The following is a 22,540-nucleotide window of genomic DNA, read 5'->3' as shown; positions in this document are numbered from 1 at the left end:
TGTGGAAATAAAAACTTGTTTTGAGCAAATTAAAGGCTTTAAGCTTTAAGCTTGCTTAATGTTAATTTATGTTTGAATTAATATAAATCGTACAGATTATTACAAAAGCAAATATAAATAAAATAACGATCTGTTTTTCTTTCTTATTAATATTGAATCAGCCGCATTTATAAATTGCGGAAACCTTTATCGCAAACAAGACAAACTTATAATAAAAACATAAGCTATTTAATTATCCTCCAATTAAATTTGCTCTAATTGTTTTAATACTCTGCAATAAGGATAACATTTGAAATCAACTCTGGAGATCAGCCTAAAGAGCCGCCGCGCCGCAAGCCACCGACAACCATCCGCTTTCATTAGTATGTTTTTTGAAATTTTAATTATTACCACAAGCCATAAATATGTGTCTAGTATAACAATTACCCGTCTATTATTTGCTCGTTAAAGGGAGTTTAAATAAAGTGCTATAAGTAGGTATACCTAGTTGAAGAAGCGCAGGTGTCCATTGATTAGTTTAAGTCGACATGCAAGGGATGTAGATAGGTGTCCACTCCGGAAGTTGCTTAATTGCGTCAATTCCTTACACAAAACACGTGTTCATGGGAAACTTTCAGAAACGGTAAAAAGCAAAATTGCTACTACTAAAGTTGATTTATAGGAGGCCCCAAAAACAATAGCCCTTTATTCAAGATAATTGAAATTATTTTATAGTTTGGTGTAGTTACACAATAGCCGATCATAAATTTGCAATAACTCCCGTTTTCATGACTCCTTTCCGTTAAATGCATAAAAATACTGACCTCGAAATACATACGGGTCACCTGCGTGAGACTCCTGTTGCCATAAATACCTTTAAGGTGTTTGTTTATTTTAAGCACATATTTAGCGACGTACATTGTTCTCTAAGATAAGCACTTCACGATTTTTCTTAATTATCCAATTAATTAATTTATTGCCTCAACTAATCTTTATTAATTTCTTCATCATCCCAGCGACGATGATAATAAAATTTTCGTTAAATATTATGGTAATTAACGGAGACATGTATGAAAGCCATCACGAAATTTGTCCGAGATGTGAATATATTGGTAGTAATAAAAATAAAATGTGTGATCCTCGTAAAATATTATGTAATCAAAGCCGCCTATGTAATAGTGTTTAAGTTTTTTGAGGTGATGTCCATTTTTGGCTATATAACTTTATAATAAAATACAAACTTATGAATGTTGACTTTGATGGTTGGTTTATAAGCCGACAAAAAATTTATTTTTAAATAAAAAATAAATAAAATCCAATGGACTGTGACGGGACTTAAATACACTTAAATAAATCATTAAAAAAGGATAATAAAAATGGGGAAATGTTTATAATGTATGATTTATTAAACGGAATGAATTCTAGTCGTTACCTATGAAATATGAGCTGTTGACTAAACCTGTTCAATATAACAATGAAATAAAACGAAAATTATGAGAACTTGAATTATTGTTATAGTAATAGGGGCACTATTATTGTTTCGATCTGAGTGCATTGTGTGTAATTTGGAAAATAAACACAAAAATCACAAATTAATTGTAATTTTTACAAAGTGAGTGGTCTTAATATTTTTTTGTAGACAAGAAGCAGGTATTCCAATTAAATTCATATATGTATAATAAAAGTCTTTCGTTCTCTTAATAACACTAATTAAAATACCCGATCAATGATGATAACAAAATTCACAAAAAATGAAATCGACTATATACAGGGTGCGCCAGAACTCGCGCACCAGAGAAATTTTATGGTAAGCTACCAGGAACATGAAAAAAAATGTTCTATCTGTCAAAAAATTTTGACGTTTGACATTTTTTATGCCTATTTAATGATACTGATGATCTTGTATATGTTTTTTTACAATTATTTAGTAAAGGTACAAAAATTTTGACAATAAAAGCCACAAATAACATGGAACAGAGTTACAATTTAGAATACAGCTTCTTTGTTTCCTCTTTTAATAGCCTATAGCAAAAAAACTTGAAAACTATAAAATAAATAAATAAAGAGTCAAAGTGCAAAATTTAAATCCTCATAACTTCGAAATTTTCATAGATAAAATTTTTTTAACATTTTTTCCATGATTCTGGTATCTTACCTTATATGGCATTTTTTTCTAGGGCGCGAGTTCTGGGGCATTTGACATTTCTAAATCATTAAAACCACAAAAAAATAAGCATAAATTGAATTGAATCTCAATAATTTAATTTTAAAATGTACTTTTAAATTGTTTGGTAGCAACCTCGTCTTCTACAAATTTTGAAAAAGAATTTGAGAAATAATACATTTATCTAAAACACAAGTAATTTGGATTTATAATTTAATAAACACTTATTGTTGCACTCAAAAATCACAAATTCACACACTTCACTTTGCAATAAACAAAAAAATAAAAAAATAAAATGCACTAACCTTTATTATGGCATCTTCTTCTGCTACCCTTTTGTAGCAATTCGCCTCTGCTTCTTAAACGAACCTACTGAAAATAAAGAAACACAAAATCAATTTAATGTGTTACTAAATCAGTTGAAATGTTAAATAATATTTAAAAGTGATTTTTCTAAAAAAAATATTAAAAGGTATAGTTGACTTACCCTTTAATCCAGATCCTTGTGGCACGATTGCTTCCTCCATTACCTCCATTGGTAATCACTAATCACTCGAAATTTTAAAATTGCGCACCACTAAATGTCTATTAGACACTCGAAAATACCCAAAAATACAGAATCACGAAATAAATAATTTATTTAGACAATTATGAGAATTCAATTATCTCGTACGGGAGCAAGGCAAAGACTGATTCGTTACTGTAATAATTCCCTCAAAAACGACCGGATGCACAAAACCCCATTTTGTAATATAGAATAATTCAAATATTATATACAATTCTACGTTCACCATTTTTTGCAACTTGTAAAAAATTATCTTAAGTAAAAGTAAGTATATTGAACATAAACCGTTGGTTCTCATATTTATAAGGAAAATAATTAAAAATTTCAATTGTTTCTTTACTTTTAACCGGTACTGTACATATTAATAAATCTTTTAGAAAATGATCGATGAGTGCCTGAGTGGTTAACTGGTGGTTAGCATTTTATTAAATAAGCATATCCGATAATTATTTAATATTTTCCATCACATGTTTACTTACGTAAGTAATTTATGTGCTTTGCGAAAGTTCAATTTCCCCACCTATTTGATTCTGAGATAATTGAATAGTATACAACTTGTTTATATTCCAATTAAATTGTGCAAAAGTAATGCAAGATTGCCCCATTTTCGATAACAAGATAGTGAATTTAATAAAAAATCAGAGTGAATAATCGGGCAATCTAATGCATGTTAACGATAAGTGCGGGTTGGCAGAAAAAGCTCTAATTTTTGCTTGTTGAATAAGTTGCAGTGTGTAAAGCCTTAAGACGTTATACAAACACATGTCTGCATTAAAATTAATTATGAGAATTTGCATAAAAAGCAATTAAATAGTCTGAATACGTTAAGTGCGCATAAATTATAATCTAGAATTAGAATAAACAATTAATATTTAAAACTGTTGGTTGTACAAAGTGTTACAGTTGGTGTTACGACATGTCGTAACGAGGAGCTAAGCTTCCCATGAATTTTTAACTCGAGAGAAATTACAAATTGAATTATGCAGTAGCAACATTCCGTATTAGTGAAATTGTTCGGTTATTATATGAACGAAATAATAACCGAGCCCTGTATTATTTCCATAATAATCACATAATAAATTAAAATAATTAACCGTCAATCATTTCAGATATGTGAGTACTTTGATTTTATCTCGGATTATATAATTAAAAGCAGCAGCAACGCCATTGTTATTCGTGGACGTTCAAGTTCGCAGAAAATGTTTGCTGCTACGGCGACGACGGCAGTTTTATTTTAATGGCTACGTTTAATTGCATTATTTAAATAACCCCTTTTAAAATTATGTCTGGGTAATGTACGTGTTTTACGTTTCCTTGTGTGTTAATCTTGGAATTCCACTGGCTAATAATCACACGCATGACGCTAAATTATAACTAATTTAATTTAATAAATTTATGGCCCTTGGAACAAATAGCCGTTTTAACAATACATTTCATTAAAAGTGAATTTTTTAAAGTCTAACGCTCCCCACAGATCGCAGGTTTAGATAGAAATGAAAACGTAATTATTCAAAACCACAAACCACAGGATAAAGTTATGTAACAAAGTTTGTATGTTCAAAAACAAGTAAATACCTATTACATTTGTGTAAATGTAAAAGCCCCTACACATAATTTTTTTCAGAAAAAAACTTTAGAAATTCAAATTAGCAATATTATATTTGAACAATTAAGAAAAAACTTATTATAGTCATTTGTTGTAATTTTTTAAGTTGGAATTTGTTTATCTACTTGGCAATACTGCGTTAAACCTTTGAAATAAACATTTTTTAAGACATTTAAAATAACTATGTCAAATTCTGAAATAATATTTAAATTTTATTTGAAAACAAAAAAAAGGTATTTTCTTAATATCTACAATATACAGGGGTGAGTCTTAACTTATACGCATATAAAGGGGTAGCTAAAAACAGTTAAATGTTATAAAAACTATTCATCAAAACTTATTGAAATTTAGTATATGCTTAAAAGTATTGAAATTCCATCGCCTCAGATGTTTATCAAACTTCTATCTTCATTTTTTCTGAGGACACAGGACTAACTTGATTTTTTTTATGTCAAGAGGGGTCAAATTTAGTATTTTTAAGAAGAGCATTTTTTCTGAGTTCTGTAATGTAACTCATGCGTACCTACCTTATTTAAAAAAAAAATTATCGAAGTAATTAAATTTTGAAAAAATTTTTTTAGCGACCCTGTATAATTTTAGGGTATGATAGGTTATGCCAAATAATAACTAATAGCAAAAAAATCCTAATAAAAGTTTTTTAGTTACTGACATAAATTGTGTTAAAATCTCTTTTGGACTTAAAAATTTTAGATAATTTGTACGTACCATTGTCGACGTTACATTTATTCACATCACGCCTGTTAATATGTAAGTGAATCGATTTTAGAAATTTTTATAAAAAATTCTATTGATAAACCTGTGATACAAAAATATTTTTTGTCTTTGATGTTTTCAAACAAGAAAAAAGCTGATATGAGTACTTTTACTTACCATTTCTATGTAATAAAGGCTATTAAAAATAAGAAATTTTAATGGCAGTGATTTAGTAATACTAAACTAACACAAATTTAATTTTACCTTCACAAATAAGCTCTCAAAGGGATAAAGTTATAGCCAATTTATACTTTGACTTTAATAAGCCATAAATCATAACAAATCATAATTGCTTACATTTTACAAGTTAGGTGCTCAAAATAGAACGTTTAATTTATTGTGTAAATCATGTTTACACTAAAGATACAAATATTTTTCTTATCTTTAAGTCAATTACAAGTAAAAAATGCTGAAACATCAATTAGGTACTAAAAAAATAAATTCACTTGTACATTATGATGAATGATCTTTATCCTGTCAATTAAACAGAACTAAAATTAGTAAAGAAAGTACATACAGGGTGAATATAAAGTATGGAACCAAGCAGTTTTATTGTTAATCATTTGGCTCCAGAAAATAATAATTAATATAAATTAAAGTAATATAAAAAATTTGATCGTATTTTCAGAACGAAATTTTGTTTTGTTTTTGAGTTATGCGATTTTTTTTGTCAAAATTGCAATTTATGTGAAAAAATATTTTTTTGAAAAAATTAAATATAAAGCAGATAGTTGTAATCCTTAGAGTATAGCTTTTATGAGAAAAATGATTTTATAGTGGGTTGCCGTTTAAAAAAATATTTTTTGTTGTAGAACTCAAAAACAAAAGGAAATTTCGAAAAATTTTATTCTTGTTAAATCATCATATTTTTATAGTACTTTATCACTCATCTATTATTTTTTTCAAAAAATAAATAGTTTAAGCAAAAAACGTTTGGTTCCATACTTTTTATTCACCTGGTATTTCTAATATCGCGTTGAAGTTCACTAAATTCTGTAATTTTTAAACACCCACTTTGCGAGTTTGTGCCGTAATTTGCTCTAGTTATCTTTATGAAAAAATTCCGCCGCGTTGTAATAACATCAATTAAAACGCATCAACCACTTAAGAGGCCAGGTGTTATTTTTTCACGTATCCGTGTGATAATCGCCGCTTACCATATGAAAATGGGTCCAATGTCCTTGCAATACCCAAAAATCGCCTTTTCTGGATACGTTCCAGCTGTCTATTTTTACTCAAGCAAATAATGGTATCATTTATAAGTAGCAAGCCATAATGACACTCTAAAAACGAACCTGTGATTATGGTCTCCACTCACTTCAGACCATTTTCATAGAACCTTTCATTATAAGGCAGGTGTCGACCATCTATTAATATTTCAAATTATACTTTATATTTTATGGTATAACTTCATAAACTGTGATAAAGGAAACTGTTTAAGGCCAATCAAAATAGCATTAAATTTGAAAGTCGAGGCTTTGAATTAATGATGCTATCCGAAATTAACTTATTTGAAGTTTGGGCATTTTTCCTGTCACTGATTTGCATACGAACATAATTCGAGGTTTCTTATGTCATCATTAGAAAATTAATAGATTTAATTCAATAACCCTAAAAATACTTTTCCGAAATGATAATAAGAGAGACAAGCCGAACGAGAATTAAATTTTATTGTTATGACTAGCGTTGTAAAGCTCTCGACTTGCCTTTGTTAATCAGCACCAATAAAAATCTGCACCACAAAAATGCACCCAAGTATTCCATAAAAGTCAACAAGTTTGTTGTGATGGTAAAACTTTTGAATTATATTAGCGTACTTCCGACGGCGCCAAGCATAATCGTCTTTCTTCTACCTGCCGTTGGTATTTCCCGTTCCTATCCCATGGTCTTAGCAATGATAGGAATTCCGAATGACAAACTTATATTATGAATAGACTGACAGTACCCCCTGTGGAATACAAACATCCCTGACTCGATAGCAATCAATTGTCTCTAATCCGAGGTAATTTCAAAAATACTAAATGCACATCCGGCTTAAGCAAGTGCCAACATGGACATTTTTTTCCTCTTCGAATTATGTTGTTGAACGCATCTATTTTAATTATAACGAAATTAAAAACACAAATACGACTTGTGCTCCATTACATTAAATATTAAAATTGCCATTTTTAATGCATATGGATTAGTATCTAAGCTGACGTATCCGGTCGCTGGGTCTGTTATATTTCTTCTAAAATATTGTAATAAATATTTAACGAGATAGTAACGGTTATGAACTTCATGTCTTATTTTTTGTTCATCTACATTGTTTGGTTTTTATTGATATTGAACTCAGTTTTTGCCTGTGGTTGCAAAGGGATCTATAGTTTCTTCAACAAAATTTAATTGCTAAATAGTAAAAACACACGGCTCTAAGCTCTATGCACATGTTTTATAAATTCTTCTACTTAATACTCCTAGTTACGAAGCGAGACGATACAACAAAAAGAAGTCTTTATCACAATTAATATTTTTTATTCACAATCACTAATGTAATATGCCAACCTTTTAAATGTTGGAAAACACATTATATCTCATGAGGAGTAATAAGATTACTTCTCTTGGGCGGTAATATGCCAACGTTAGGATTACAAAAATACCGGGAAATTTTTCTTTCAAATAGTCCAGTTACGCATAATATTTTGCTAAATCAGTATTCAATTGCGTTTGTAGCAGTTTCTCTTACTTCTGGGGGAGTGTACTGCTCCATTTTAACAATTTCAAATCAGATTCACACATTATTTCAATATTTGTTTTGACATTCGAGTTTTGTTTTCTTTAGGTAATTTAACTCAAAAAACTGCCAGAAAACAAAATTCTCATTAAAATGTCAAGTTTACTTCGAAAAAAAAAGCTCTCGTGTAATTATAAGTGAAAAAAATGTGATTGTGAATAAAATCCCATATAAACCTCGGTGGTAATGGCATTACCCCTTGTGTTTTATCCGATCTCGAGGTTGCGGCGTATACATAAGATATAATGCCATATTTACCACCTCGCTTGTAATGTACGTACTATTCTGAAATAGTCTGTAGAATGAACAAAATAAAGTAAACTAAATAAAATTGGATGTAAAGTAGCTAGTAATTTTTTAAAAGAACAAAATAGGGACTCCGTAAAGTTGACAAGTTGTGTAATGTCAGTTACATTGTTTTTTAAATTTTGCATAATTATACACACAAACATGGTTATTATAATCTCGAAATTCGTGATAAAAAAATTCAACTTTGGTGCTTCTATAACTCTTCAGAATAATGTTAGATATTTTGAATTTTTTAATAAATTGAGAATAATAAATAAACCAAAAATTCACAAAATTTTAATGTCTAATCTGACCAGGTTAGGTCAGATACTCTGGGGGTTTACACAACATATAGGCTATATACTCCCGTTTTTTTAGTCGTTGAATACGTCTATCTAGGTCCAACTTCGATATCTTTTGGGATTTGGGAGATAGAATAACCCGAAAATTTACTTTTTTTCAAAATTCTCGTTTTTTATGAGACTTTTTCAATTGGCGTTATATGTAAAAGATGAATTTTTACGTTTCGGACACATTAAAAAAAATACACTGCGATATGTTTCAAAATAAGCGAGTTATTGACGAAAATATGGTAAGTAATAGAAGAAGTTTACTTTTTATTTTTTTACAGCTTTCCTTTAAGACTTTTTAACGCAGCAAAAACATAAGCCTATAAAGTTTGACATTCCCGATATTCTGGTAAAAACTACATTTTAAAATTTTGATAAATAAGCAAGATAGGTATAAGCAAAAATTAAAAAAAAACGGAGGGGATGATTTTGTTTTTAGTTTTTTTAAGCCACTTCCATCAGTGGGTTCACTTTTGATTTTTCTAAGAAATGTCCACGAATTAGACAAAATGCTACAATTTTGTTTTTTTTTTTCCAAAATTTCGAAAATTTTAACAGAAAGAGGTTTGATTATGGGTGACATTTTTTTATTCTAGAAATTTTTTTTGTTCATTTTAAGAAAGAGTATTATTCAAATAACGCTAATTTTTGTAGTGTGGTATAAAAATCGAAAATTTTTGGTAAAATATTTGCAATAATTTTCCATTAGTGGTAAAAGCAAGCAGCGTGCATGATGGATGCGCTTTCTGTCAGTTTTAAAACTAGATAATTAGCAAGTGAGTCAGAATCCCAGTCACAAGGGAAAATTCGCAAAACGTGTTCCGTCACTTAAAACCCTCAAAGAGATTGTAGGTAAACGTGTATAACGCTGAAACTTTATTTAAATTAGACGCAGTAATCCAGTGATTCTCTACTAGTTTGAGTTGGAACTAATTATAATCAAGTTTTAATTTTTTGCGTAAGAAAATGAAGAAATCGGCGCTTTCTGATTTGTGTTCGTATCATTCACAATCATCCGATTCATTCGAAATTTCAACAATAACATCAATTCACACACGAACGTTTTGTAATTCCCTTATCTGTTATCTGAAAATAGCCTTTGTTTGGACCAGCAACAAATGAGTTTGTAATTTCTTATTTATAAGGCGAGGAGGTCCATTCATTGAAAACAATGAGAAACTACTCTGGAATTTAAATGACGACCAACTGCTTTTTAATAACCTGTAAGTTGAATTCTACCAAGACAATACCTTGTGTTGTACTTTGGCATATTATTAGGCAAACACTTTGAATTGTAAATAAACGTCTAATTGAAATATTACTGTATGAATTTTGACGCCATTTTTTCTACAATCGTACTGCAAAATTAAGGAAGTAACAGGAAAATATTAGATAGCTTATCAAACTAAACAAGATTGACAACATGACGTTTCTGTGTTTAACGTACAATACTAACAAGCACCTGGACGAAATTAAATATTAATATAAACAAAACATATTTTAATTTACAGGATGTTAAACTATAAAACACAATTTTAATTATTTTTTCTGACTTTTAGTATTCAGGCACTCTAGAAGAAGGATATGGGTTGCCACATTCTTGCCAAATAAGGTTTGACCACATTTTACACGCGAGCTCTTATTTTTTTTTTGCAACCTTACAGATTGGGCAAAATTTGTTAACACTTTAGATCCTAAATAGGTTCAATGTTTTTAAAATATTTTTTATTGACCGATTTTTAATATTAAAAAAATTATATTACAGAAACTTGTTTTTTGGTATTCATAACGTTTAAAAATAATTTTTTTTTGGTCTTAAAAGTGCATAAAATCCTCGGATGTCATATAACCTCAAACATTTTTTTAGCAAAGCTGACTTTCAGAAAGAGCTTTTTGAAGACAACAGTCAAAGAATAGGTACAAAATGTTTTGTTGATGAAAAAACATAATTATTTAATAATTTTAAAAGATTTTTTTGATAACACGTAGCAGGATACCTACTTAAAATTCCGTATTAAAAAACAATAATTCAATCAAAAAAACATCTAAAGAATCTATATAACTAATTTTTCTTACTTGTAGGATTTCTGATTTTGTCCTTTATTGTAGAATTATTTTTTTCTTGTAACCACCTTTTTTTCCTATACAAAATTTATGATTCAGTTTTTACCATCGAGGGTCTCAGTTTGTAAGATATTTATATTTATCTTAGGTGAAGAATAAATTACGTTTTTTTGGTTTTTGAATCGATTTAATATAATTTTTTGAAAAATTTGACTGCCTCAGGGGTATTTATTTATGTTTTGCTGGTTGTCATATTGATTTTAAATAAGCTTATCTCGCAGGACAATTCCAAACCACAAACTCAGTTATTTGGGAAAAAAGCGTTTGGTCGTGTTATCTGTTGTGTGGTCCTTTGACATTCGTGTAGGCTTGATAAATTGACTGAGAAAAAAAATAAATTACCAATTAAATATGGCCCATCACCAAGCCCATTTCCCTCCTCCTAACCCGTAAAAAAATTCACCTAAAACTAGAGTAGTCATCGCTTTATCTCGGCTACAATTCGACTCAATGTCCATTTAATAAACATATCTGAGCATATTCGTTCGTATCTTTAGTGTTGTAAAGACACATGTGACAATAAGCCCGACCGGGCCGAGGTGTAAAGTGGGTTTCCATGTAAAAAGCGGAGCATCATTCGTCCGAATCAGAATACAAATGATGCGAGCGATTCATTCCGACAACACCTTGTATCCAATAAATTCAGTTAGCGTTTTTGTTGCATAGAAGTGGGATTTGTCCGGATCTGTGGAGCCCCATAAACAAGATAGTCACGCATGTTTCCCCTTATTTCGGTCCGAGTGGGCGGATCGCTCCGCCCAAAGGTCGGCCAAATCCAAGTGGGGACGCAATCGCAACGCGAATGCACACTCAAGCTCCGGCTTTTTCGTGTAGTTACTGGTCGTGAAGGCGGGCCACGCCTCTGGGCGCGGGTGCAGGGGGCGGTGTATTCCCGACACACTCACCACTGGTTGTCTGTTCCAGTCGCTATCAGATCGCAGTAGTGTATAGATCGTATGGTGTTTGTTTTGCATGTGACACGATGGATTTTCAGACGAAAATATAGACATGCCATGAAGCTTGTGCTGTGGTACCACTCGGATTTCTAGTGTGTGGGTGACTGTGATTTGTTCGGGGTTCTTTTTTAGACTGGGTGCAATGGCAGCATATGCGCAATTTGGGTACTCGTATCCGTCGGCTTCTCAGGTACTTCCTGTAGGTTCCCATAATCATAAAAAAGTACCAAAAAACGACTCTTTTGCTCCATTTCTTTTTTCTATCACAAATTATTAATATTATCAGTCATTTCCAGCCGATTTTTTTTTATTGACAGGTTTACCAATTGCGACAATGTATAAACAAAAAATATTATTTTATTGACAGTTGTAGCTTAATTAACCCAAAATTAGAAATTATGTCATCTAAATTGGATAAACTCAGGTGTAACGGACCTACCTATATAGTTGTGAGCCGACGGCACCTGGCCTACTTGATAATTCAATTCGTTTAATAAATAGTCAAAATTGGACTATTTGTACTTTAGTCGTTCATAAAATTGTAATTGCGGTAAAGTTTGTTAAACTTCGAGACAAATTTAATTAATTTTTAATTTAATGTCTGGCACTAATCTTTTATTAAAGTTTCTGTGTTAAAGTTATGCATGACAGAATCGACGCATATAATTACACGAGTCGCGAAATTAACTTTAAATACATGTATTATTTCAAAAATAATGTATTGGAAATACTTAAATAAATTGTAATTGATTTTGTTGAAATTAAATTTAACGGTTTAAGTTTGAGAATTAACTTCTCATCTGTTTATTTTTAAAATTTGTTGCACTTGCGCACTCAAATTTTGACTAAGGTTTATCGGCGCTTTGTGGAAAAGGATTTTCTGTTATACCTAGTCAAAATTACGACAACTTTTTCAAATTTTTGAGATATAATTAGTGAGATAATGTCTCTTAAATGTTATTAATTCGACCACCGGCCTAGCTGATTTTAACATTATCAGATTTTGAAAGTAATGTGAATTTATGTGACAATAAAAATAATTCGCACTAATCTGTGAAATGACATTTTGTATCTAATTGTGAGTTCAATTTTTCGCTCACTTTCCATAAAACAATATTTCAAGCAACGTGGGTTTGTGTGTGTTAAATTTTGTATTAGTTTTCTATTAAAATTACAAAAAGATACAATTGCTATCAATTTTATTACAATATAAGCAATTTCAATTTTGTAAATAACTATTGTCACTTCCCACGGAAACGGTAATGTTAATCCAAAAAAACAATAAGATTTATTTGCAATAAAGTTTTTTGAATTAAATTTTATATTTATTGCTGTCATATCTGGACGCAATCATATATTATAGAAAATAATTAAATTGTCAACTAAAATTGCCGTTTCGTTCTTATCTTAATTCACCTATTATTCACAAATTTAAATAATTAACAACTACAGTTTAATAACAAGGTAGCAAGTCCAATGTCATAAATAACGGTGTCACTCGCTTTATAAACTCGGTCGTCAAATTAATATTCAGTGTCTAGTTTTTTTCAATAAGTATTATTAGCACTATCAATATGCAATTGGTAAGACTTTTCGTTGTAACAATTTATAATTTTAGAGAAAAATTTGAAATCAGTCATAGATAATATCTCCACTATCTATAACGGACTTTATAAACGAAAATGTCAAGGTTTTTAACAGAAATAACCACCTTTTGGAACACAATTTCGAAACAAAGTATACTTAATGATTTTATGGCATATATTTTTCTTCTGTAGGTTTGTAAACACAATTAGATACGAGTATTATTTATAGAAATATAAATGTTTTGTTAACAAAAAATAAAGTGGAATAACAGTAACTAGAAAACAATTTTCCCAGAATAGTAGTGTAAGCCCGGGAATTGTATCTTTGTTTTTGAAACATTTGAAGTAAAAATTTCTACGAAAAACTTTGTTTTAATTCCCTGAATTTATTTCTGAAAAAAAAAACAGATGCAAATGTTATTATTCCTACACGTGTTATTAACAATTAAAGACTCAGCAGAACAAGGCAGGTCATGTAGAGAAAAAAATTGTTTTTCAGGAGGCGTAGAAAAATTTGTGATGCATTGTAGAATTTGTTTTTTTAGACAAAAAATGTTTTATAAACTACTACGTGCCTAACTGTTTCCATAAAAAATCTACGTAAAGTCCATTTTTTATTATTATTATTTATTAAGTGTGAATCAAGAACACGACATGACTTTTGTCTGTTTTTGACATTTGACAGTTTCTGACATGACATTTTGGTATACTAAAATCAAAAAGTTACGACTATTATGATGCTCGTGTAAAGGGTATAAATATTAGTCCCAATACAGTTTTTCTCATTAAAACGGATTTCAAATGATCTACTTGATGTACGTCTTTCGAATTATTAATTGATCCACAGGCATATAATAAAAAAAAACGCACTATATCTAATGATTCTTAGTTTAAATTCAGGATCCTGGATAGATCGTCATATGTAAATTGTTATAATGGTGAATAAAAACAAGAAAAATACAACAAATATTACCCGATTTATTTTATTTTTTATCGTTTGAATGAAAAAATCGAAAAGTTGTAGTTTTATGCACACAAACCATCAGCGCTTGCGCTTTAAATAACCACTCCTCGCCCATCTTCTGCATCAAAATGTCATCATTTTAATTGAAGTTTATGTTCTCGGCCATAGGCATAAAATGGTTGTTCTATTAACAATTCTGCAATCTTTTATGCATGACCTCGTAAGAAATCCCAACATCTTGCGGTTTTCTTTCAAAACATCAAACGCTGACCCGTCCGAGTAATTAGCGATTGCTATTGAACTCACGTGCGTATGAAGAGTTGAGTAAACAGCAAGAGGGCCGCAAACATTTGCCCAGCACTCTTCTATTCGCCGGTAATATCCTTTCTGAACCCGCCGCCGCGGTCTTATATTCAATGGCGTAACAGGGGATGACTTGATCATCCAACAAATTGCTTGTTTTGACGGGTGTTTACTCAAATTCGCATTTACATTTCTCATCAGGTGGCACTGTGTCCTATTATTTAAACCGAAATAAATTTGGGCTGATAGAAAACGTTTTTTCTGACTCTAATCTCCAGACATATCTATCTGTCTTATTTATTGTCTTGCTTGTGAAACCTCTCTAGCATAACCAATATTTTACTGGTGTTTTTGTTATTTTTAGTGTAATAATTTCGTTTGTCACTGCAGAGACAAAGTCAAAACATATATTTTTGCAAAATGTGAAAATTCATTGTTTTAGGATTTTTTCCTTGAGTGTGAGCCAAACAAGTTGTTGGCTGAGTTTTTCTTACACAACAAATTACAGCAAAACTGACTAATTATAAGCACATCCACGTATATCGTTTTATTGTCCAGAAAACTTTCACTTCTTCCATTTGATAATTTGGGTTACGAATATATTAATTAACACAAAAAACGCTGAAGTATTTTAGTCCTAATTAATTTTATTTTCTTAACGGATACCCATATTTCAACCGTCAAACTTCCGCTAATTAAATGAATAAAAAATAAAAGCTTTATAGTCCTTATTCATTACCCTTCTAATGCAGAAAATTTCTATCACCAAAATGTGGATTATCATGAAGAGGCGATACATCAAAATCCCATTTTACTTAATGTCACATTAATGAATGATAAAAATGTAATGGAACATCTGTTCGCGAGATTTTCCGCAAATAAAATTAGCATTACATGTTGGTACAGCACTTAACAAATAAAACTCGTTAGTGCAATAATAGTTTGATAATTTTTCCGTTTGTAGAAAAAATGTTGTATGTTTCAGCTGTTGGTGTCGGGGCAGCCGACGACGAATTCGGGGTCGTCGCCCGCGTCTGGGGGCGGTTCGTTGAGCCCTGGCGGGTCTGCGGGCGTTCCTGGGACCCTCTCACCTGGAGGAACTTCTTCGACGGGTCCAACGCAGTGTTGCGAGTCGGGAAGACCGCTAGTGACAGACCCGGTGACAGGTCAAAGCGTCTGTTCTTGTCAATACGACCCAGCTAGATTAGCAGCCTTGCAATACCCTCGGAGTGTCGGTGTCTACGGCGCCCCCTACCCCTCCACAGACCAAAACCCCTATCCCAGTATAGGCGTTGAAAGTTCGGCTTTTTACTCTCCCCTGGTGAGTAGGATTGTATTTCACTTTGTTTATTTGGATTTGTTTTTATGCTTGTTCGATATTTAATACGTTGGAATTTTTTTTGGCTTGTGATGACTATTTCAGGAGTGAATCAACCAAAAATTTCGATTATTTTGGTTGAAGATCTACCGGTTGTGATTAGAAAAACACCTGTACACTTCCGGTGTTATATCTGACCAAATGAGTTAATAAATTAAAATATGGTAATTCTGTTTTGAACTGGGTACTCCATGTCTACAAAACTGTTGGTATAATCGAGGTTCTATAAATATTCATTTGGGGGATTTGGCAAAATTTTTGACACAGAAATTGCAGATGTTAAACCTTCTCTCCCCAGAATAAATAATGTCAAAGTCATGTCATTTACTTTATTTAATACTTTTTTTATCTGACATTGTGAACACACATCAAATACAAATTTATTAAAGACTCAAAATCCTCGGAACATTTTTGCATTTTAATTCAATTTTTGCTTGAAATAGTTTTTATGTTCTCATTTTTGGGAAAGAAATTTAATCAATGGCAAATTTCCAATTAATTAATTTTAACGACGTTAGAAAAAGGTCTAAGGCCCTTAAAACATGGTGGCAGGCCTGGACACCTGTAGTCATAAATTCTTTTGTGACAATTGTGATCGTTTTTGGAGGCAAGAACCAGTTAGTCGGCAACTCTGTTTTTTTCAATTTCAAAAAATGTTGCACCAGTATTAATAAATAATGTACGTATTTATTGAATTACACAAAGTCTGGAAGTTTGAGTATAATTGATCTTGGTTTAGTCGTAATATTTCATTTATATTATTCTGACCACCCAGCGATATGACTGATTGAAAGTGAAATAAGAACTGTGATCTGCCAGCTTCATAAATAATTTATTTAATTTTTCACTACCAGAAAAATCATGCTTTATCATGTTTAGCAAATTTTTTGATTTTTGTTGATTTGAATCTCAATTTATAAAAGTAAGGTGGAAGCAATAACTGCCAATTAATTACTACGTGTGTCGTTTACTGAACCAACTTTTCTAATTACCATTTTCAAAGAAATTATACTTTATCAGAATTGCATCCTCGGCCATTTGCATAAATATCGTCGCTATAATAATATATGTACGGAATATGTTTAAAATAATTATCCAACAAACTAAACACAAATCAAGTTTTTATAATTTAATTAATTCTGCACTTGGTTAAATTTAATAGGAAACACGAGTCGCTTAATTAGCGACGTAGAGGAAGACGGACGTAAACGCTCATCGATTATATCGCTACAACTTTTAAAAATTGGCACTTGACAATTCCTTTTATTATCCAAACAACTTAATTTAGTCGAGTTGATCATCGAGCGTACAAAAACCGAATTAAATTAACTACGAAAGAACCACATAATGGAATATAAAAAGCTCCTCCTTTTCCACCACCAACCCTGCCAATTCCAGTTGGCTGTAAACGCGGGAAACCCTTAGTCTTTTGTCTCGCTTTATCGACCAAATGATCATTATCCACGATAATCAGTGGCAATCGACGAACTGCCATAGAGTAATTAAGCCAACCATTGGCCACCCAAAGTCGCTGCCATATTGCCACACTTATTAAACTGTCATTTACACCGCTGAGAGTTTTAGTGCCATATTAAAACTAGGACGGCATTATTTGGGGAATAAGCGGAACTTGGGCCGATGCATGTGCAAGGGTATTATTAGAATAACAAGAAACAATGGAGATTTTTGTCTAATACTCGTAAAATTAACCATATTGTAAGAAAATATGTTGAAATATTCCAATATCTGCGACTTTGTTTTTGACTTTTTTATCGTCTTCCTAAAAAATACAATCTGTAAGACATTTATAAATTTTGACCCATAACAATTTTGCGTTCGGATACTTTTGTTTTCATTGGATGAATTCTTCAAAAAATTACAATTTCAACAAGAGTTTTTTTGAAAATTTTTGATTATCTTGAAAACTGTTATTTAGTAGAGAAATCCTCAAAAATTTTACCATTATTTAATTTTTATGAATTCTGAAAAATTGTATTTGGATTTGACCCGAGAATTTTAAGGCTTAGAAAGTGTTGCTGGGAGTCAAAATGACTAGAGTCAAAATCATCAGACGTTTTGAATTGTTTTATTTCGTGTCAACTTGATGTATTTTGTGACTAATCTAAAATATTATCACTTGGTCTTTGGAAATTTCGATGTAGGTATGGCTTCAGTACAATAATATCAAAACTAATTATAAAAGTAGAATCTTTGAGCAATTACACACCGGCGGGGTGAATTGCGCTTAGTTTTAGAAACAGGTATAATGAGGCTAATAAGGGTCGCTAATCCTTAAGGTGAATTGCGCTCAGTAGCATCACAACGGGGTACCGACTCTGGTGCCGCCGGTATTTGACATTATTCTCTAGAAAGCGAGTTCAGAAATACTCTGTATTTCTGTTTTAATTAAAAAAAAATATGGAAAGAGAAGCAAATAGATCGATCCACTTTTGTGAAATGTCTGTCTAACTTATAAGTTTGACCAATTTTTTTAAATTATGTAATTTACACGTACATATATTTGTGCTCAGTAAATATAAATAATAAAGTATTTCGTTTTTGTTTGTTTCGAAATGCAAAATACATTTTTGCAAGTGGTTCATCCCTATTTTCATTAGCCTGGGAATTTAATTCTTTACATCACGCTGAGACATATCGACCGATCTGAGCGCAGTTCACATAGGGATTAACGCAACGCAGGTATGCAAAAAATTTCTGAGCGCAGTCCACTGTAGGGATTAAAATGTGTGTTTGAAGTGAGCGCAATTCACCGGCACCCTATTTTTCATTGGATTACAATTTTAAAACCTTTGCACAGTTCTATAAAGCAAACCTAATTTTGGAGAGACTTTTAGGAATTTTAATAAAACTACTGCTTCTAAAGTTTTCTTAAGAGTTTCAAAAACGCAAATACTTTAAAAATACTTACAGCTATGTAATTTCTACAAAAACTGGTAATTTGTTTGAAAAGCTTTAGCTGACGTTGGCCTTCAAACAGCCTCTAGCCTCATCTCAAGTACTCTGAGAACGACTAGCTGTGAATACCTTCGCTATCGGATCATATTGGAAAACATGATTAATTTTGAGAAACAGGTATATAACGATAGTAGTCGGTTGTATTGAGCAACACGACCGCAATAATAGTAAAACAATCGTCGAACTAGCATGTTTAGATTAAAACACAAGTAGGTTGGCCGCGTTGTAATTGAACCTATCCAGGGTACAAATTACTATTTGTATTGATCTTTCTCTTGAATGTAGATACAGGTGTGATTAGAGAACGCATGATATATGGCGCTCTTCCAATCTCACTTCAACATCTTTAATTACACACGGCGTAATATTGATTATGAATTAACTGCAACGTTTTTTTCTCTAATAACGACAGATAATTAAAGTAAAAATGCATTAATCACCGGCACGACAACACCAACGGAAATGATAACGCATCGAATGCACATAAATTTTTACAGGGAAACGTATTTTTAATAAAACCTAGCTTCCCTCTTAAAAAGCCAATTTTATTAGCTGTAAATTATCTTTACTACACTTGTTCATTGATAATATTTGTGTTTATTGTATTATCACGTGTATTTATGTCCAATGACGGCTGATTTATGTTGTGCATTACATTGCAACTTAATCACAAATTGGCCATAAATGTAAATCTATTTTTTAACCTTTGCCATTATACACCAGAAATTTCAAATTTCTTGCGGACTTTGATTCGCAATATAAAACTGGACAATTATAACAGCAGATTACATATACCAGGTCGTTATGCATACATTAGCTTGATATGTGTTAATTGCGTTGTTAGCATGAGTTTATGAAATAATTTGCACAGAAACCTACAATTATTAAGCTTTTTACATACTTTATAATTTTATATAAAATGGAAGTTTTTAGATAACAATCGTTGCACTAAATAATTTTTTAGTACCCCGTTGTCTGTGTTTTACTAAACAGCCGGCCATTAAACTGTCAAACGTCCACATATTATTAAATACCTACACTTTATCTCTTGAAAATTATTAGAGAATTACTGACTCAAAACGCTTTTTAGATTAAAATATGTATACATACTTTAATTTTAATAAATTTTCTGGGTATGAAAAATTAGTCGAGACTTTGAAATTTGAAAATTAAATCGTAAATTTTTTAGGGATATTTGTTCGTTGTCATAATTACATGCAAAATTTATGTTTATGAAATGGTGATCTAATCTGACGCAAATTTGAGCAAAGTGTGGCCTCATTCTCGCTACAATATTTTTACCAAAAATACAGATAACGAATTTGAAGGAATGTGACCTGGGCATAATTTGGTCCGTTGATTATTGTTACTCACGGAATTATTTTATTATATTTTCATGTTTTGATGTTAATCGTAGTAATAAAGAGATTTCATAAATAATTTCAAAAAAATTTGATATTTATTACAACATTTGAAATTCCTCGAAATGTGATCCGAGCAAAAAATACTTCCTCACTTTCCAAAAAACTTGTTAACATTTCAAGTTGGGTGTAATTGCCATTAAAATTTTGTCAAGTAACTTGAGAGCCTTTTTCGTGTCTAATTAACATTAATGGAAATGTTACTAGCGGCGTGACTTACGACCTTGCATTTTTCAAAAGTAAACATTTATTCTGCATAAAAATGAGCTTTCATAATTTATGTTTTGGTTCGGGAATCTCCGAAATTAGCATAGAGTGGCCATTAGTCGAGCCATTTAATAACAAGTTTTGTACGGAAAATTCGTTGAACTCTGCAAAAACTCACTATTGTTAAAAACCGTAGTGTGACAATAAAAATTCAATTTCTACATTCTTGTCGCTCAGTCGGCAACCGCATGCCGTGGTTCGTTTCATTGTTTGTCGTTTTTCAACTCCAACTTTACAGCCTTTTACAACGGATATAATTAGTTACTTCATCCATTATTTCAGCGACGTTGTGTATATGGCAACACTATGTAGAACATTCTGTAAGAAATGTACGCTTTTTGTGACACGCTAAGTGTTATGTACGAACCAACTTGTTGGTATTGTGCATGAGCTTTTTCCTTATTTATTCCATAAAAATCGCACAAGGAAGTTACAGAGTGGTTCTAGAATAAATATGCCCCGAAGACTAATAAAATGTGAGCTTTATGAGGTAAAAATGCACAAGCTTGCAACGGTATAAAATAGGTGCAGAAACACACCCTAAATGCGCGTAAATTCGTCATTCTTCCAGTCGAGATGAAATGAAGACAAAAATGCACTAGAAGAAAAATTGCTTTAAAGCGACGAGAAATAGGAAAGATTTTTTGTAGTGCGCCGATCCTCAATTTTAACCGAATCGGGATTTTCTGAAAAGTTACAGATCCTAAAATTATCTGGATCCGAAAAAAATCAAAATCCTATACCTATTATTCTATATAATTGTTTCAATAAAAACTTGAAAAGTATAATAATATAGTTTTTAAGTCTGATCGAAAGAAAATTAATTCTTTATACTTTAATCGTTGAAGAGATAAAGCGTTGAAAGTGTAAAATTATCAAAAACGGTCTCAATTTTGTATAATAAATATTTTATTGTATGATAATAAATGATGATAATTTTTGTCTCTTCTTAGACCAGATTTTTTAACAACCGAGGCGTGTTTTGTCATCTATGTTGGCGTCATCAGGGTTTTATTGAGATTTTATTCCTTTCCCATAACTCCAAAATAAGTAATGGCTCTATTGTTCTCACAACATTTAATATTTCGTGCACAAACCGTAAGATTAAGTGCGTTTTAAGTATGGTGGAAGTGACCGTCCCGTGTGAAACAACGGATTATAAAAACATTAACTTTGCTAAATTATTTTTATAAATGAACAAATGTGGTCACACCTTCGGTAATGAGAGAAAGTAAAAAATTTAGTGTTTTGGCCAAACCTCTAGTTTGAAAAATGTCACCTTGTTAAAGTGCCGTTTTATATGTTTTTTATCAGTACTTTGTATAATTTAATGTTGAGATCGTTTGGATTAAATCTTGAGGTCATTATAGATAAGGTATTCTCGATCTCGCCCAAACCTCATGTATATTAGAATCACAAAACTTGTCACGGCATAAATAAAAAACATGTCGAACAAATTACAAACCAGTCGTTTTCCACATTGTGCTTTCATCATAAAAATGTTTTTTTCCTTAATTAACGACACTCATCGCAATAATTGGTCCAGATTGCTCAATTGGGACTTTCTAAAATCGAATTCGAATACAATCTCCGAATTTGTGGATAACGGACGCGTTAAGTGTTCCCGTTTACAAAGCGGCAATTTGTAGCCGTGTTCTTGTGCACTTATAGGGAAATTGAAGTGACATTATGTGTGAGTTTTCTCTCCCAGAAACGGAGTTTGTGTGTCGACGACGGAACCGTGTGTGGAATAATCGATATTCTCGAGATTGCTCAAAGTGTTCGGGTACCACATATTTATGCTAATGGGGGAGCTTTCAACAGCTTTGAAAAATTCAATACTAATGAGATAAGATTTTCTCAGACGCGAAGAGAGAAAAAAACAACACCTTAGACAGGAATCCGGAAATTTGCTCATTCATAATTTAAATCACGCTTTATGTAAATCGCGGCTCATTAGAAAAGCATAAATGTCAACGAAACGAAACAGAATCAGCCGACAAATATTGCCAATAATTGTAAATTTTTGCATAGTTTTTTTCCAGTCTTCCAAATGTCCTTTCAAG

At 31.4% G+C, this 22,540-nt stretch overlaps 1 protein-coding gene across 3 annotated transcripts in view; it reads left to right on the top strand.

Annotated features, from left to right (window-relative positions):
• Positions 1-22,540, top strand: part of LOC123014116 (homeobox protein caupolican-like) — a 57,236-nt gene that overhangs the window by 15,479 nt on the left and 19,217 nt on the right. Inside the window, exons 1-2 of one of the 3 annotated variants that reach the window (XM_044413016.1) lie at positions 11,559-11,769; positions 15,418-15,753. In XM_044413016.1, the coding sequence (XP_044268951.1) occupies positions 11,722-11,769; positions 15,418-15,753 (384 nt within the window). In that variant the 5' untranslated portion in view covers positions 11,559-11,721. Of the gene's footprint in view, positions 1-11,558; positions 11,779-15,417; positions 15,754-22,540 lie in introns of those variants that run through there. The other 2 variants (XM_044413015.1, XM_044413014.1) reach the window with 2 other exon arrangements.

The sequence above is a fragment of the Tribolium madens genome, unplaced genomic scaffold (genome assembly GCF_015345945.1).
Source record: "Tribolium madens isolate multiple individuals breed KSU strain unplaced genomic scaffold, Tmad_KSU_1.1 Scaffold_97;HRSCAF=244;Tcas5.2_LG3a, whole genome shotgun sequence".
Taxonomy (NCBI): domain Eukaryota; kingdom Metazoa; phylum Arthropoda; class Insecta; order Coleoptera; family Tenebrionidae; genus Tribolium; species Tribolium madens.
The sequence above is the reverse complement of the archived record's forward strand: the minus strand, read 5'-3'. Positions and strand labels throughout refer to the sequence as shown.